Source organism: Talpa europaea (assembly GCF_964194135.1).
Source record: "Talpa europaea genome assembly, chromosome: 12".
In the NCBI taxonomy this organism is placed as follows: domain Eukaryota; kingdom Metazoa; phylum Chordata; class Mammalia; order Eulipotyphla; family Talpidae; genus Talpa; species Talpa europaea.
In genome coordinates, this window is record NC_140079.1 from 34890827 (window position 1) to 34909621 (window position 18795).

At 36.7% G+C, this 18795-nt stretch overlaps 1 protein-coding gene across 3 annotated transcripts in view; it reads right to left on the reverse strand.

The window, feature by feature from the left end:
- The window catches only part of GRIA4 (glutamate ionotropic receptor AMPA type subunit 4), a gene marked incomplete at its 3' end in the record, with an annotated part of 354667 nt that overhangs the window by 53604 nt on the left and 282268 nt on the right, over positions 1-18795 (reverse strand). For 2 of the 3 annotated variants that reach the window (XM_084248455.1, XM_084248456.1), the window contains exons 6-9: positions 16815-16973; positions 13363-13530; positions 11821-11925; positions 4515-4625 (exon numbers count right to left, since the gene is read on the reverse strand). In XM_084248455.1, the coding sequence (XP_084104581.1) occupies positions 4515-4625; positions 11821-11925; positions 13363-13530; positions 16815-16973 (543 nt within the window). Of the gene's footprint in view, positions 1-2980; positions 3238-4514; positions 4626-11820; positions 11926-13362; positions 13531-16814; positions 16974-18795 lie in introns of those variants that run through there. The other variant, XM_084248457.1, reaches the window with a different exon arrangement.

The window sequence follows — 18795 nt, forward strand, 5'->3', positions numbered from 1 at the left end:
GGATAGCAGGGATCCACTTGGTCTTCCTGTTCCTGTCAAACAAATCAACAAAGCTAGACAACTTCATCTTACTGAAGATGTTGATTAGAGATTCAGCTGACTTTAGCATAACTAGTGGCAAAACACAATTGTTGAGATTGAGATGATTGGTGTCTGAGGCAGAAAAGAAATAAGAGGATCACACTCAAGAAGGTGGAGCATCAAAGCATCATGGTTGCTCACTTCTACCTCGAGTGCTTCTTTCTTTGTTTTCCTTTCAGGTCAAATACAAAGGAGTAGTGTGTCCTCAACTCTTCCATCTTCCTCATTTGCCCCATCTTCAACCTGATAATTTGTTCATAGGGAATTCCTCAAACACTGTGCACTCGGGCAGATTTAACATTTTTGTTTATTTTTTTGAGGCCACTAGAAGCAAAGAAAAGACCAAGTGTTTTCTACATATAGGTTCTATATCTACTGCACTATTTTAGGAAAAAAATACATGAGGGCTTCCTTATGAAATTGTTAGTGTGAATGAATTAAGATGATTTTCAATCAATAAAGTATAGTTTTTCTGCTGAGAAAACTTTTTTTGGATTATTCACATTTAGGAAAATGAAGCTGTTAAAACAAGATACTTGTTAGACTTTAAGATTTTCCAAATATCACAAACATAATTATTAAAATTACAGTTGAGAAAGAAATAAAATAAAGTAAGTAGTATCAACCAAAGTTATTTGTTATATAGATATTAGCTTTACTTCAGTGAATCTTAATGTTTGTAGATAATTTATTCCATGGATAAAATTCTTTAAAGTACAAATTAAAATGTTATTGATTCAGAAAAAAAATAGTAAGTTTAATAACAATGTGATATTAATTTATTCCAAATAACTTATTTAAGAATTAATGGAGTTATCAGCCCTTTGGAGGGAGATCTATGACTGGAAGGATTTAATATTTGGTTGAAGGAAGAAAATAAATATATCTTCATTTTCTCTCTATATATTTACATATACATTATACATGTTACATATATATATGGATGTGTATGTCATTGTATATGCACATGAATTATGCATTGTACATCTACAAATGCTTTATAGAGAAGATAAAATATCAAACATCTCAAAGAAAGTTATAAAAGTAACCTTGGGAAAGATCAAGTGTGGTAAGTACAATTGGTTTTAAGTTTGTAACATAATTCTGACATTGTACCAGGAAAACATGGATTTACAGAAAAATTTTTTCAAGGATTGTTATGTGTACAGGATGGTAAGAAATAGTTTCTTAGTTGAGTAGTGCAACATTAGCATCATGTAACTTCTTTAGTAAATATTTGACAAAATGACTTGACTGAAAATCACTGCATTATCACTTTTTCCCAGAGCATTCAGCAAAGAATCTAGCGAGTTTACAAAGGAAAACAACACCTTCACTTCTACCTACGGTCTATAGCAAACTGCCTTTTCTTCAACTGTTTCACTTTTTCAAACCACATGGCACAGATGTGGCTTCCTTAGGTTGTTTAAGAAAAAATTTTGAAGGCAAAAAATTAAATTGCCATGATCACTCTTATAAATTTTATAGATTTTATAAAGCCACTAGACTTCAAAGATGAAAAATGATGAGTATATGAATCTAAAACATTAGACCTTTCAATTTTGTAGTCGTGACTACAGTCCTGTGGTGATGATATTGTCAATTCTACTTTTTATTTAGATTCAGCTAAGTTAAATTTAGCATGACTATATTCAAATAGAATAAATCTGTTACTAAGATGAAGATTGAATTATAGGTAGACAAAACACTATTATAAGAAAAAATAAATTTCAATAGTGCAAAGTTAGTCACATTTTATTTAAGAATGATAGCTACATCTACACTTATTTATTATGTTTCTTGTCTGTTTCTCTCACTAGAATCTAAGTTTGATTGAGTGCAGGATTTTTGTCTGTTTTGTTCTCTGACATATCCCCAGGGCTTATATCTGTGCCTAGCATATAGCAGACGCTTAATAAATATTTATGAATGAATAAATGAATTTCTCAATCAATTTTATTTAATAATAGCATATATCATTACAGTGTATCAACATATAAATAACAACATACACAAAGGAAAGACAAATGGGGAAACAAGCAAGGCCATATCAATTTCAATCAGAATGAATGACTTCAGGGCTGCAACACTCAGCCATTTGTTATCTAGATGTCTATCTTGCACATGGTAACAATGTCTAGTCAGTTCCATCTGTGTGAGGAGTTTTCAATTAAATTTGGGGATTATTACACACAGGTGCAAATGTCTCATTCATTGAAAGGAATCAAGGTTTTCTCAGAATGAATGAGATGGTGGAGATGCCATAGGTCCCAGGTTACCATTTTCAAAAAAAGCAAATACAAAGAACAATTTCAGAGAAAGGTTTCTAGTTTATCTTTTTGAATTATTGAATGATTATGCAGTTGCAAAGAACAGAGGTATTATTTATCTGAAGATAACATATTCATACAAAAGGACAGATACTAGTAATACACTATTTTGATAGCAAAAATATTGATGATATCACCATCAAACAACAGATAACATTACAGAATATTCTTTATCTAGGAAACAGTTGGATTTTTCCATCATTTTAACTTATTTTTTTTTGATAGCATGCTCCCTGAAAACTAGACATGCTTGCAAAATTTATTCAGCATTTTGGTTTTAAGAGTTATATCTCCAACCCCTTTAATTACAGGGGTGGAAAGGAGAGTCTATACATACTATCTATAATGTACATTAAAACACTTTATTTCACAGTGAACAGGCAAAATTTGGAAAAATAAACTTTAAAGAAAACAACTGTTTATATCAGAAATCAAACACACAAATTCATGGATATTTACTTCTAGAAAATCTATCCTTATAATTAAGAGTGATATATAATTTCATCATTTATGTACAATGACCTCATTTCAAGATACGGGAGTTAATGTAAGAATCACTAAGTGATTCTTTTTCAACAAGTATTTATTTTGAGAAAGATGAGGTTTATTTCTTCTTTTGTTCTAATATCTCAGAAAAGTCACGGAACTTAAAATTTTTTTTCTGGTAGTCCAGAGTTTGGTGATCCAGGAAGAATCCCACATCAAAAATTAGCTTAAATTTACTACCCCGTAGAACGAGACTCGCGCCTTAGTTAGGAATGGTCGAACCGCGTGGAACTCATTTCTTTCTTGATCAATTTCTTAAAATAGGATTCTTCATCAGAGGCTGAAAAGAGGAGGACTGTACTGAAGTATGACTTTCCATTACTGTGTCTTTTTTAGGAAAAGAAATATATATATTGCTTTTCAAGTCCCATGCAAATATTACAAAATTAAGTTGGAAGGTATATATTTTTTCATTCTTACATAGAACTGCTGTTGGCTGGTTTGCATTCTAAAATCATAAAGTTCTGATCAAGGTTTGGCAGATTAACATTAAATTGCTAGCTGGTGATGCAACACAGATAAAATGAATTGCAATATATGGAAGTTTCGCTCTGGCATTTTCATACTTTGATTTTAATGTTAATTTTGAGAATAATTTGACATTACCAAAAACCTAAAACTAAAATTACACAAGCTAAAAACTCAGTTACATAAAATACTTCCATTTTATTTAGAGTAAGGGCATCATAAATAATTAAAAATATGTTCTGCCTAATGAGACAGTGAGCTGAGGATAAATAACTTTAAATTAGATAGAAAAGGTCACCGATTGTTGATCTCCTTGACTAGAATTAACTCTAAAGGGCATGTTTGACTTTACAAGAGAAAAATATATAAGGTATCCTATCATTTGAAAGGCAATTTTATGAGAATCTCTTTGGAAAAGCAGCACTAAAATTTAGAGTATTTTTCATTTTGTGATGTGACTGAAAAAAGCAATCAGATTTTTCTTAGTTCTTAGGAGAAATCCAATAAAATACATTATGTATTTGTCACTGGTCAGAGAGAAAAACAATTGGTGCACAAAACCCTTTTCTCATTAAATATAGATTTAAAAGTTCCTTTCTAAAGCGTTCAGTTGCATAAAACATGCTCATTAAAATCTTCACATTCATAGCTTCACTATTATGGACAGACAATACAAAATAATTATCCAGTGATTAAACTACCTAAAAATTATAATTTTAAACATTATTACATTGATGTTTTAAAAAGCAGAACAATAATAGTATGGGGTTTACTACTAGATATTTTTATGAGATTGGTTGTCGAATTTTTTCATGTTCACCATTTTATCCTTCAGAGTCTTAGCATTTCATACATTTCATACAACTAGAATATGACAGTCTCTATTTTTCGAATCTGAACATTTTTCCAAGAATAACAAGGCAACAAAAATAATACAAATAGAAGCATTCAGGACAAACCTATTCAAAGCCTCCACAACATACACATCACCATGCTAAGTGGAGGATATTACCTCCCAGTCACCTAGCTGGGGAATTAAAATTGCCTGTGAACAAAACGGAAAAGCATAAAGCATAGACCAAAACTTACCATAATTGTGGTTACAACCACTGTTCTATTCTCAATAGCTGCTGTGTCATTGCCAAGAGTGGGTACATCTTGAATCAGAACCAATTTATCCATGTCATTCCAATAACCAACCTACCAAACAGAGAAAATCATTGAAAACATGTTTTAGAAGCATTTCCTATAGTTCTTATTGGAACAATGAGGGATATAAAAGTGTCTGGAAATTCTCTTAATTGAGGATGAGCCAGTTTTCCTTATATTTACCATACTGCCTGGTTACACATATGGCAATTATACAATTTACGATCACAGAGCAGTCAAAAGACATCGGGAATGTGTCATTTAAAAGTGAATATAAATACATATGGAATATCATTTTATGTTGGTTCTTTGATTCTTTCTCCTGATGAACTGACTGGCATCCTCTTAAATTTCTTTATGTGATTTTTTCAGTAACTTTACAGGTCATAGGGTAAAATGAGGAGGGAGATTTACAAAAGGGATATGGAAGAGCTATTTTCAAATAACCAAGACTTGTAAAGGAATATCGAAATCATTTTTGGATTAACCAGTAGGTACCAATCTTACCATTTCCAAAAGGCTAAATGCATCAGAGATGAGTATTAATGAATGATATTTTCCCTTTCAAACATTTAAATTTGTGTTTTTATTTTGAAAACCTCACATTACATTCTCATTTAGAAAAACAACAAATACTGTTCCATAAAAGATATTAAGTAATTGGTTAAGCTATTTACAAAGTAGTAAAGTCCAAGGAGGTCCTTTTGTCCCTTAGTTTCTTTGTTTATGCAGACCATTAAGTGATAGTAATGACTACTATTACCATTGACTGCTGTCTCTGTGGCAAACACAATATGCGATGTTTTTTCGTGCCCTGTGGTTTATACACAGAGGTAGGTACTATTATCTTGCTTAATTCAGAATTGAGTACTCACATTAAGAAGTTAAATAAATTATGCAAGGTTATACTTTAGTGGGGCCAGTACTCAAAACTCATGTCCATATGACAGCAAGTCTATTTACGTTACTGTTATGTTACACAGCTTCCAAACTTCTTTCTTGAGTTTCTGGATGTAATTGCCAAAATGTGTTTGTGAAAAACAAACAAGCAAACCCACAACATGTGTAATTGCTCACTGTTAGGTATTCACTACTTGTTGTAATTTGTTTTGGAAGTCCTTTTTACTCCCTCCAAGTTTCTTCACTATTATATTAATATTTGTGAACATACTGAAATAAAGTAAGTATTAACATGTCAGAAAGAAGCACTGTATTATTCACAAATGTTGCATATCTAATTTGATAACAGATGAGGAAAATAATTTTCATTAATTTAACTCACTATACTAGTTTGATCTGAAATTATGAGTATCAACTCAACAATTATTTTCAATTGTCCATGAGAATCTACTTATAGCTATTTAATAATTCAGTAAAGAGTCTCTCTGGTGGCAGTGGGGTTGAGGACAAAGCATTATCAACCTTCGGCAGTCACTGCAGCACGAATTTGATCCCTGGCCAGAGAGCTAACCCACAGGGCGCAGCAGACCTCTCCTGTCTCGCCCGCTACTCCACTCAGCAGTGTATTTCATTAGATCTGTCTGTTCTGCTTCCAACTCTGTCTCTGGGAATGCTTTCACCACCCCGCACCCCCAGTCTATACCTCAGTTCTTGTATGCATAAATAAATAAATCTTTAAAAAAAATCAGTGAAAAAGTTCATTTAAAGACAAGTATGCTTTTGAGCCGCATCCTCCCCTCAATCCTACATATACTTTAAAAAACTACCATGTCGGGCCTCCCTGGTGGCACAGTGGTTGAGCGCTGGGTTGCGAAGCTGCCCGCAGCCCCTGCAGCGCCGGTTCAATCCCTGGCTGTTCCCCAGCCACTGGAGGAGGGTCCCACATGCCACGCAGACCTTTCCTGCTGCCCGCTGCTCCCCTCAGCAGTGTACTTCGGTCCTCCTGCCTGCTCTGCTCCCCGCTCTGGCTCTGGTGAATTCTCTCACCCTCCCGCACTTCTGACTGTACCCAGTGCTTGTATAAATAAATAAAAATAAATCTTTAAAAAAAAAAAAACTACCATGTCACTTGTTTCCTGTACTTAATTCTCCTTTCCACATGGCAGCTACATGACAAGAAAACAGGTTTTCCAGTTTAGCATTCCATTAAAATGCACCCACACTACAGATCTCAGCAGCCTAATCTCCAGGAAAGGCAATTTTTCCTTATTTATGACTTCCCATAACAGATAAACCACAGAGCTGGGACATATCCTGGAGAGTTCTCAGATGTTGTCAAGACTGACATTTTGCATTTAAAAACAACATGTGAGTTTATCGCTATCTATTCCCCCAAAACAAATGACTATGATAGATCAGTGATAGATCTCACATGAGCCATGAATTTATTGGAAAGTAGGCCCTGACAGGACGGACAGTGACAGAGGGGACAACTTTCTAAAGAAAGTAATCTTAAATATTGGCCCTTGTCCCTCACATGAAATGGAGTTTCTCTTGTTAGTTCTTCACATTTTACAGTTTACTAACAACTCTTCCCTCTGATCTCATTTACTCAGACAAAAAACTAGGCATATTCCTAGAGATTGAAATTGGATGAAAGAAATTTTGTAGTGCTAGAGCAAAACTATGAAAGCATTTATTTGTTTGTTTGGATTTCTCCAGGTGAATAGTGTGCAAACATAACTATCATTTGGCACATGAATAATCATCTCTATTAATGGTGGACTCTGCTTGAAATGCACAGATTGCCCCTGTTGCACTCAAAGTTGGTACCTTGGAGAGCAGAACTGAAAAGTTGGCTTATTGTTCATACCAGCACTAAAAAGAACCCTTATGGGACTTGGAACTGATAATCTTTTCTCAGAGTCAAAAGTGAGCCCTGGAGTTAGGTGAGGCGCCTTGCTTTTCACCACAGCCCCACCTCTTTCTAGATGAACACCTCTAAACAGGAGATATATGTATTGGCATTGTATTGATCCAGGCTGAGGGAGAGGTGGGAAAGACTTAACTAGTTAAAAAGCAGTTTCAGGGCATTGATAAAGAGACACAGGAGGCAAGGAAGGATAAAAGTCTGGCTCTGCCTAGGGGCCAAGCCTCTGTAAGCAGGATATAGACAAGAGCTGAATTAAGCCAATCTGAGACACTTTGTAGGTGAGATCTCCAAAGCCTTCTCAGATTATGCATCTGTCACTGAAGGTTTTAAAGGGGAAGCAGGTCCACTGTTCCAAAGAGAGTTCCAGGTTCCAGACACCATCTCTCTCATACTCATCTTCTGAACCTTCCCTCGCAGTACCTATCCTTTCCTCTTTTACTGTCAATTGAATTGTACGCTTATATTGTTGTCATGTGAATTTCCCCCAATAAAATCACAATTATATTGTGATTATATGAGTAGCCTGATTGTGAGCGAAACCTCTTCTCTTTGGTGGAAGCCAGCATCTTTGAGATCTGAAACTCTCCCCAACAGCAGGTTACTTAGTTTCTTTGAGGCCTTACTTTTCTATAAAATGAGATATATGAATCTTATTGTCAGATTGTTGTGTGCATTGATTATAAAAATGCACTTCAATTTTCCACTATTGTGTCTGACATATAGCCTGCTTTCAATAAACATAATTTTTACAATTAAAAATTCCTGAAACCTTGCAGTTCCGGTGCTGGAGTGTGCCTATTGGTGTCCCTGAGGGTTACTGGAATGATAAGAAGATTCCACCATCTTTAGGAGATGGGGCTTCAGAAAGAGCCTTATGGGCTCTGCTTAATGAGACACTCAATCAGTTTTCCTCTTGTAGAAGTCAGACAAACTGATGGGCTGACTCTCTGATCTATTTTCAAAGACTGCTCCCTTGCTGGCAAGTGCTCTATTTACAAGAAGGATGGTTTGCCTTTCAGACATATTGCCTACTTTCAGCAGTGTGTGCTTCTCATGGTGTCTCATTTTTAAGTTTTGTATTCCTGCCAGAATGCCAAAGCTGATCACTGCCTTGGAAAAATGAAGATAGATGAGTATACACTGTTTCACACTTCATATTTCTTTTACGAGCCTTAGATGGGTGTCAGATGAATATGAAGACATACTGTTTATCAAGTTCTCGCCTTACTCTTTAACTCTCCCCTCAAAAACCCATACTTTTTGTTACCATCGTGGTTCATTAGGTCATGAAGAGACTCAGTACTATAAATAGCCCACCTGTTACCGCCACTAGCTATAACCAGTTTCCTTTTTCCATTATTCTTTCTATGATAGACAAGTCATTTTACTCTTTGTACTTAATGTTTTGTGAAATCTGAAACTGTCTTCTGCATTTTAGAAAACATATGTGTACATGGCTGATTTTACAAGCTCTGGTTTGTGGCAGGGAAGTTTTACCTCTGTCCACCAGTTACCAGATTTTTAGGAGGTCTGTAGAGTATTCTGTCTACTGATGGCAGAGGGATCTTGATTAAAATAGGTCATTCTTCTTACTGGCTGTGTGCAGGCAGAGTGAGTAAAAATGGTGCTTACATGGAACCGCCTAGATTTCTTCCGGGGAGCATGCCTTATTCCTTTGTGTGGGTAGTGTCCCTACCAGAGCCCCTCATACTGAAAGGGAACCGCTAATCAAATGAAATCTTTCCTGTTTCCTGCTAAAAGAGTCACAGGTTAGGTGCAGTTAATAATGCAAAGTAAATGTAAACAACAAGTTTTGCCTCTCTAAAGCTGATCTAGATGAGATTACCTAAAGGAGGTCACATTTTAACAGGGCCAGACAGCCTCCAGGTTGATTGATCTCCCAGGGCATCTTTGAATACCTGTCTTTTGTCACAAACTTTTGTGCTTACTGACCAATGTTATCAATGTAATCTAGTTATGTATAAAAGAAACCTTTTGTCCCTAGACTGGTGCTCACACCTTAAGGGGCTAGCCAGGTCTGGGACCTCATGCATGAATAATAAAGCTTCTCTGGACCTCACCATTCCTGAAATACTGCTTATTCTTCCCCTGCCTGGATAAAAGGCTAGAATTTATTTCTGCAACAATACAGTGTGGTTTCCCTGCTGTCATCCATCTCTTTTTGACCTTATGTAGGTCAGGCAAGGCTCCAGTTTAGCCTGGAGGTTGCACTTGAGGAGATACCACCAAGAGGCAGAAAAACTAGAAATGGTTTTCATGTAAGCTCCAAATCTCTCCTCTTGCATATCCAGGAGCATATTCCATGAGAGACCAGAGAAAAGCACAACTCAGGAAGTCTGCCATTTTCCATATATAGTATTAACAGTCCTGCCTCCAAGTTCTTGCCCTTTCCATTTCTGTCCACTCAAATTTTAACTTCAAGGCAAAATTTAAATACCACCTCCTCCTGGAAGCTTTCCTAGATTTGTTTTCCTCCAGTTGGAAGAAACCTCTTTAGATCATCTACATGCAACTTTCACTGTCTCCTTAACTGTTATATGAACTTACTGCATTCTGCCCTATTAGAAAATAAGCTCTTTCAGAGCAGGGTCTCCTCACGTGGCAAATGCTATAGAAAGGCTCTGGAGTCAGACACATCTGAATTAAAATCTTTGTTTCACTTATAAACATCGGATACATAATCACAAGTTAGTGGACACCATAATTTTTTTATGTGAAAAGGGGAGATAATAGTGCTCATATTATAGTTCTGTTGTGAGAACTGAATTATACATGTCCAGTACTTAGAACAGAGCAGACATTTTATAATTTTAGGTATCATTACTACATCAACACAAGAAAGTATATTTGGGAAAGTTTCTGTAGATGAAATCAAGGGTCAAAACAGAGTTCTTAGATAACTTGACCACCTCTTTCCTTGAGCCTCCTACCTTATCCTAGAAAAATGAATGCTGAAAAAAAAATGAGTTTGTGATAATGTTTATAACCAATTACTATGGTAAGATTGTATGGTCCCATTATATACAGAGTACTTTTTGGATGTTGGTATGCTAATCTACCTAGTTACATTTTTTTTTTAAAGATTTATTTATTTATGCATACAAAAACTGGGGTACAGGCCAGAGATTGCAGGGGTGTGAGAGGATTCATCAGAGACACAGTGGGGAACAGAACAGACAGACTGACTGAAATACACTGCTGAGGGGAGCAGCGGGTGAGACAGGAGAGGTCTGCTCTGCCATGTGGGTTTCCTTCTGGCTGGCCAGGGATTGAACCCTCACTGCAGAGGCTGCAGATTGCTTCATAGTGCTGTGCTTAACCCTTTGCGCCACCAGAGAGGCCCTACCTAGTTACATCTTAAGACGAGTTACCTTCCAGATCCCAACTATCTGGCACCTGTAGCCTCCTGAACAAGCTCCCTGGCTTAACTTAATGGAGAGTCTTATGTGTTTTTCTCCCTCCTCTGCCTAACAATAACCTTAATTCTCTAATCTTCCACCTGTTTACTCCTTTGCTTATTTGAATGCCCATAGGATTACTTCATGAATATCCACCTTGTCCTAATATGCCTACCCAATGGAAGTTGTTTTCTTTATTCTCTCTTAAATGATTTCATAAATAACTACATGGAAGTTAGTATGTCTCTTACTTGCATTCTGTGCTTTCCTGAAGAGTAAATTTTGTTTTTGCCAAGCCTTTAAATAAATATTGCTTCCATTTTGGAAAAAGGATATGAACAGTGCAAGAGTTAGTTTATTTCAGGTTTGGCACACCACTGATTGTGAATTATATTGTTAGGGGGAAAATGATGTCCTAAAGCTAATTCCATACAGGCTTCGTGGACTCCACCCCCACCACAGGCCAAAGCCAAAGACACTGGGAACTCCAATCCCATCACCACCAAAGGGAAGGTGGCTGGGACCTGAGGGTGGGGTTAAGCAGCCAGGTTGATATAAGGCAGACACGTGGGCTTTGGAGGGGTCCCCCATTTTGGCTCTCCACCAGCTAGCAGCGTCTGGCCAGCTCTGAGAGTGCCTTTGGGTTTCCAGGTCGGCGGATCGGGTAGGACACATTAAAGATTTTATTTCCCTATTTTCTCCCTGAGCTGTACATTTCCCTTATTTCCTTTTCCCTTGTAAATAAACCTTTTATTAACCTTTTGTGTGTGTCTGTAGTGGAGTATTAATAAGTCCCTTTTAAGTGCGCGGGTGAGGACCCACAGCCAGGAACCCGTTCAAAAATCAGGGCTGCTCTATAACAATATGACACATCAGATTATTTCACACAGATTATCAAACAAATTTAAAAATAATGTAGAATATACAGCTATCTTTCACCTATACGGCTTCAAAATGTCAAATGCAAATTAAGAAAACAGTTTGCGCAACTCACCTTTCTAGGTCCTGTGCTCTTTAACTCAAACACATCCATGGTATAATTGACCCTACGTCCATAGTGGTCAAACTGAACATTTCCTGTGAGTCCTTGAATTCGAACCTATGAAAGAAAAAGATAACCAATACACACGCTCATTTTCCATTTCACTGATAGAAATCTCCACTTCATCTGCTAGGCTGAAGTATAAGCAACTCTTAAGTATAAGCAACTCACTGAGAATCAATGGTTATTTATGCTCGAGGGATAAGCAGGAATATCAAAGGAATATAAAAGCCATTCTGCTATACACCTAGAAAATGAATATATACATTTCGTATATATATATATATATATTATATATATATATATATAATATGTATACATATATGGTAAAGTTCCCATTGCAGCTAACAGAATATTTCCTCCAAATTGAAGTATTTTAATAGGAATGGAAATACGGTCTGTTTATAGATACTTTTAAGTTTTGTCTATATCTACTTGATGAACTAAATAACCATGTTAACTTCATAGGTATTTTCTCCTTGCTGATATTAAAATTAAGATATAAGAATGGGCCTCCCTGGTGGCGCAGCGATTGAGCGCTGGGTTGCAAAGCTGCCTGCAGCCTCCACTGTGCCGGTTCGATTCCCGGCTGCTCCCGGCCACCGGAGGAGGGTCCCGCATGGCGCACAGACCTCTCCTGCCGCCCGCTGCTCCCCTCAGCAGTGTACTTCGGTCCTTCTGCCTGCTCTGCTCCCCGCTCTGGCTCTGGTGAATTCTCTCACCCTCCCGCGTTTCTGACTGTACCCGGTGCTTGTATAAATAAATAAATAAATAAATCTTAAAAAAAAAAAAAAGAAGTTCAAAAATATATATATTTGAAAATATTCAAATGTACTTTATTCCAAATTTCCTTTTAATTTTTAACCCATTGCATTCCAAAGCACTTTAAAAGACTAAAGTAGACAAATTACTTACTCCAAGGTTACAGGGCAATATCTACTAAAATAATCATTAGTAGTGTTTGCCGAATATTTCTGGCTCTTGGCTATTCTGGACCCAAGGTAGGCTTGCACTTCCCAAAAACCTTGTGTCTTGTGATGCCTATGTGACTCTTTCTGACAGATGTGTTGAGAACAGATGTGATGAGTGTCACTTGCAGGTCTGAACATTACCAGGCAGTTTCAAACTTCCCTGTCACTCTATTTCCCTTGGTAGGACTAGGATGGTAGCTGTTCTGTTAGCTTGGGTCCCTGGTCACAAGAGCAGAGTGCACCTCCTAGTCCAGTGTATGTGAGGGAAAAATACTCCTTCATTGTTTTAAGCCACAGGACTTGGGGTTGCTCATTACTGTGGCATAACCTAGTTCATCCTGACTATGCATCTACATAATATACAAACACACCAGTATTCTACTCAGTATCCTATTTAGAAATATCTCAAAAATTATATTGGCTTGATATCTTAAAATGCAATTTGCAAGATGCATTTATTCTCTTATTTTTTTCTTGAACAAGATGGTAAAATAAATTGTACTTGCATAAATTTGTGAGTTACCTGTTTGAGTGTCCTCTCCATGTCAATTCCCTGTCCCCATGGAGCAGCAGGATTTGCCAGACAATCTCCAGCATTTCCTCTCCTTGAAATATCAATTTTCTGCCTTCTAAGATTTCGGAATGTTTCAGCCATCACAAGGACTCCATCATAAGTCAAAGCAGATGTGTACTAACAAAATGAAGGGGATTATAATTGTAAATGTTAAAATCTTATCATTCACTTGAATAGTCTGGGAACTCTATGGATTTATGACAAAGCATTAGCCACTCAGAAAGTCAGCTAAATTAATAGACTCGTTTTAAAAATTTCTATTATCAGTGACTGGAAAACTGTATATCAAATCTTACACTCTGATTTAAAAAGAGAAAACACACCTTGAAAAATAGAAATTCAAATGTGAAGTTTCCCATCAGTTGGGAGAAGCAAGCCCTCTATGTGAGGTGTTTTTGTTGTCCAAATAGAAGCAACTAATGTGTGGAGAGCTAAGTGCAGTAATGCTGCCATCTGCCTCCATGGTGGAATCCCAGCAGGGCGGGAATGTTTTACTCTTTCCTCCTTCACAATGCTTAGTAGTGCCTAGAGGTGCTTCCTCTCTGAGACTTCATCTATGGTTATTGACTTGAAATGTGTGGCTTTTTTCAGTACTTCAGAAGAATGAGTGTGATTGTTTTTATTTTTTGGAAATAATATGCTGTGAGTGCGCACAGGAAGGTTAAGTAATTTGTGTACATTTCCACAAATTTGTGTAGGAATTTGTGTAGGATCACAAAGAAGAAGAGAAAAGAAGTGTATACCATCTACTTTCTGGTGACCAGCCTCTGCTTCTTTTTGAGAAAAGATAACCTCAGGAAAAGGTGACTAAGGTTTAGAGAAGAAATATGGAAAACTAAGAGAAAAGGGTAATTTCTTTAAGTGCAAAATGCAAAGAGTAAGAGAAAACTTTTGGTAGAGTTTGATTAGAGAATTCCTAAACACTTGAAAAATATGGCACATGGCAGAGCCACATCTATTAATCGTGGGTAAAAACACACTACACTATTTCTTTCAGGAATCCCTTATGATGATTTCTACATGATTAATGCATTTGGCCCATATTAGGAACAGTTTTGTGCTGTGGAGTGCGGAGGATGATCGCCTTATTTGCCGCTGGTAAATGAAGAAAATTGCTTGAAATTTGCATTCTAGAGAGTAAACTTAGACAACCATTATAATGCTATTACCATTATACATAGCAGCCAGCATTCCAGGAAAGAGAAATACCAAAACATGGGTAAGATAAAGATTCTAAATTCTAACAAGAACATTTCAATGGTTGAGGAGCTAAATGAAAAGCCTTTGTCAGAAAGCCTTAGGCGTTAAGTAAATTAGAGGTCTTGCTATATATTCTTCAAGGACATGATAGAATAGACTGAAGAATAGCTACATACCCTCGGAAGTGGTGGCCGAAGGAAATTAAGGTTACAGAGGTGCTAAACCAATGTACCTCCTCTCCTCTCTGGATCAAGCCATCGCTGAGTAGAGGAAGCCAACAAATCATTTTTGTAAGACAAGAAAATAAACACAAGAATCAACTGGCACTTACTAAAGATATGAAGAGCCAGGGAAAATGTGCTTTAAGATCTAGGGAGAACAAAAGAAAAATATTGTTGCTTTTCCAATAGGGGGTAAAAAAACTGAGAAGAGATGGCACCAAAAAGTGAGGAAACACACTTGATGTATTTTAAAAGGCCACCCATTATATAGGAAACAAACAAACTAGAAAAAAGAATAGACACCACACAGTGGAGCAGATCAAAGGAGACAAGTGGCAAAGCCACTGGCATTCATTGTGCTGAGAGTGGAACGAAGCAGTAGTTTAACTTGCCTCACCTTTTCAAGGGATGCAATTCTTTTCCATATCTTTTATATTGCTAAAGTTCAAGAAACACTTAGGAACTCAAACTTCAATATGGCATCTAGAGAACTGATATAAATAAACACCTTCTTCTAGGGCAGGGTAAAAACCAGATCTTGGCCTCAATTATTGACTGCTTGACCAATGATGAATGATGGACTGAGGGTTTTTTTTTTTTTTTTTTTAAACCAAGGAGCCACACCACACTGCTGAGAAGTTTGAAGTCTGTTTTAGATACTAAAGCTCCCAGGGTTAGAAGATCTTAAAGAGATGGTTTATAGACAAAAGGTGAGATAAATAATGGTTGGGCAACAGAAGATGTGAGGAAGGAAGAAATGAGATAGTTTTTCTTAAGGAAGGGGACAAGAAAATCTGCATGCACCAATGACAGAGTGAGGGGAACATATTGTACAGCACACAATGCAGATCAGAAAGGAGTTCAAAAGGAAGCTTTGTGATCTTCTTTTTGTGTATTAACACTTGATATAATTGAGCTTTGGGAATGATATATCTCTGGACTGGTTTTCAGGCAAAAGGCAGACTGAAAGACTTCTGAAGCTTCCTTTAGTCCTGAAGATGATTTATAACTTAAAACTTTTTATGCTTTCATTTATATCATCTAAGTGTGAGAGCAACAGAATAGAATGAGTGGACAATGTGCTTGTCCAAGACTTATGCTTCTGTCCCAGGCATTTCATGGACCTGCTCCCTGACTTAGGGACAGCCAATCTACACACATTTAATGTCTTACATTTATTAATCTGTAAAATTAGAGGGTTAAATCAATACAGCCAATAGGGAAAATTTTACAATTAGGAAATGGAAGAGCTGAGACCTCCTTTCTCTATATTTTAGTTTTCTAAGTTTGAAATTCCAAATTATATTTGGCTATTATATTTGGCAATGTTTTACTAGAATACACTGTTAGTGAGAGATTAGCAAAAATTGTTAAAAACGATGATGCCTTATTATATAGGCACTCAAAACTACTAAATTTCTTATGCTGTCATTTACATGATATCTAAGAAAATAATCTATCTTTTCAAGTGAGGAAAAAAATGTACTTTTGATCATATATTTCCTAGCTTCTTTTGCAGAAACTAGTAACATACTTCTGTGACATCAGTCAGGAAAAAACTAAACAACCTGACTAACACTATTAATTTGAAAGAGAAATTTTGCAGAAGCTTGCACATTTCACATTTCTATCAATCTCCCAATTTATCCAATATAAATCATTGTACAAATATTAGTTTTTAATCTGAGTGGAATAGTTGCCAACAGTTGCTCACATTTAAAGTATTTAGTTAACAAAACTTTTAAAAAACATAGTTTCTTCATGGAAATCCACCTGCAAAGTAGTAATAATAGTAATAATGAACAACTCTACTCTTAAACAGAAATCAATAAATTATTAAGGACTTACTGAGCACAGTGATAGCATCTTTCTTAAGACTCACTTAACATTTGACAAAATATTAATAGAAGAAATTGCATAATGAACTTTCTATCTTCAATTTAGAAAACACTAAAAATTATAAAAGATAATAGCAAATACCTTTGGTGGAGTCTCAGATCCTGGATACTCTCTCTGATCTAGTTTCTTCCAGCGATCCATAAGCTTGGTTACCATAGGTGTATTAAAGTCTACCAACTGGAATCCTGTCACATTGGCCCCACCATGTATAAATCTCTCAAGAGAAATGTCCTTGAATCCCTATAAAAATCAATATGATGGTTTGTTAAGTTCAAGTCATAATGCATTTGAGCTCTTCAAAGGTAACTCAAATTAATGACCAATATGTATATCCAACTAGATTACAAATAAAGTCATGGCTAGAATTAGGTGGTGGAAAATCTAGTTATGTCAATTTAGCTGTGAGATTCTGTCATTCAAAATGTAAAAATTGAGAAAAGGATATGAATTTTTCAGTTCTGTTCAACTCAATTTAACAACTATTTCTTGAATGCCTCTTTCCGTCTCTACTTCCCTCCTTTCCTACCTTGTTCTCTCTTTCTATCTTGTTCTCCCTTCCTCATTTTCCTTACTTCCCTTTTCTTCCTTCCATCTTCTTTCTTTTATAACTACCCCGTTTTTTCCCACTAAGCATTTAAAATACTCTACAAAAGTACGTACTCAATACAAACTATAAAACAAACAATTACAAAAGGAGAGTAAAAGCATATTGACAAAGTAAATTAATAAAACCACACTCATAAGTTATATCATTTATATTTACTTTGCTTTTTGTTTTCTTTCAGTACTTAGATAAAGTTTCTTTTGTAAATGTGGATATATTTCAACTGTGTTATGGAACTAAGGCAAAGTGTTTTGTCTATTTTTTGGTGGAAGTAAAATATGCAGCTATGATCCTGCTATAGTAGGAATCAGTGGAGGATTTAGGAAGTAGAGAAAGACTTGGGAGTTACTAATTCTCCTGAATGTGTCTTAGCCCATGATTTTGGAAATTTCTGCCTTTTTATTTTTTTCACTTTTTTAAAAATAACAATGGAGGTTGTCTTACCAGCCAATACATGCATACTACTGTTTGGTTATCTAAGAAGAAATAGGTCAGTCTATTGGCAACTAAGCAAATTGCTATGGAAAGACCTAGATTGTGGTGTACTCATAGCTAATACTGAATGCTGGGTTTATTTTGCCAGGCACTGTGCTAAGTACATTACACAAATTACCTATCTAATTTAGTAACTCACAACATAGTTATGAAATAGACCTTACTCTTAGCTTTATTTTACAAATAAGGAATCTGAGACTCAGTGGGCAAAGCAAAATTATCATTCAGGAATTCAAGTGGAACTAAGACAATGCTCAAGTTTGCCTTTTTACTCTACATTCCTGTGTGTTCTTACACGTGTTTTTTAATTTTTTATTTATATTTTTATTTAATTTTAATATATGTGTTTTTTTTTTGTTTGTTTGTTTTGTTTTGTTTTTGTGGGACCCTCGCTGGTGGCCAGGGATCGAACTGGTGCTGCAGAGGCTGCGGGCAACCTCGCAACCCAGTGCTCAACCGCTGCGCCACTAGGGGAGGCCCTTAATATATGTTTTTGAACATGGCGGCGAGGCGACGCTGCGAGTAAGATCTCCCATTAAAAAAAGTTAATAGGGAGGAAAAGCGGCAGGTCCCAGTGAGAACTGGGACACGGAAGATAAACGGACAACTCCAGCAAACTGCCCGAAGAAGAAAGTTGCCATAAAAGAGGACCAGAAGGGAGGGAAGCGCAGAACCCTGCTCCCCTCCCCCGCCCACAAAGTCGGCACTCTCCGACCGGCAGAGAGGAGGGAAACAACAAACCAAAACGGCCAACAAGAAAAACGGACGCAGCAAGTGGGACTGTGAGTGGAAAGGAACTATTTCAGCCACCACACCCCGTGAACGGGAGCTGTGGAGAACCCTGCAGGATCCGCCGCGGAGGTGAGCTCCAGGCGCCATTAAAGAGAGCCCCGGCCCCCAGGAGGAGACCAGCACCAGCACACAGCCCCAGCCGCCCGGTAAGCTTGCACAGAAAGCTGTGCG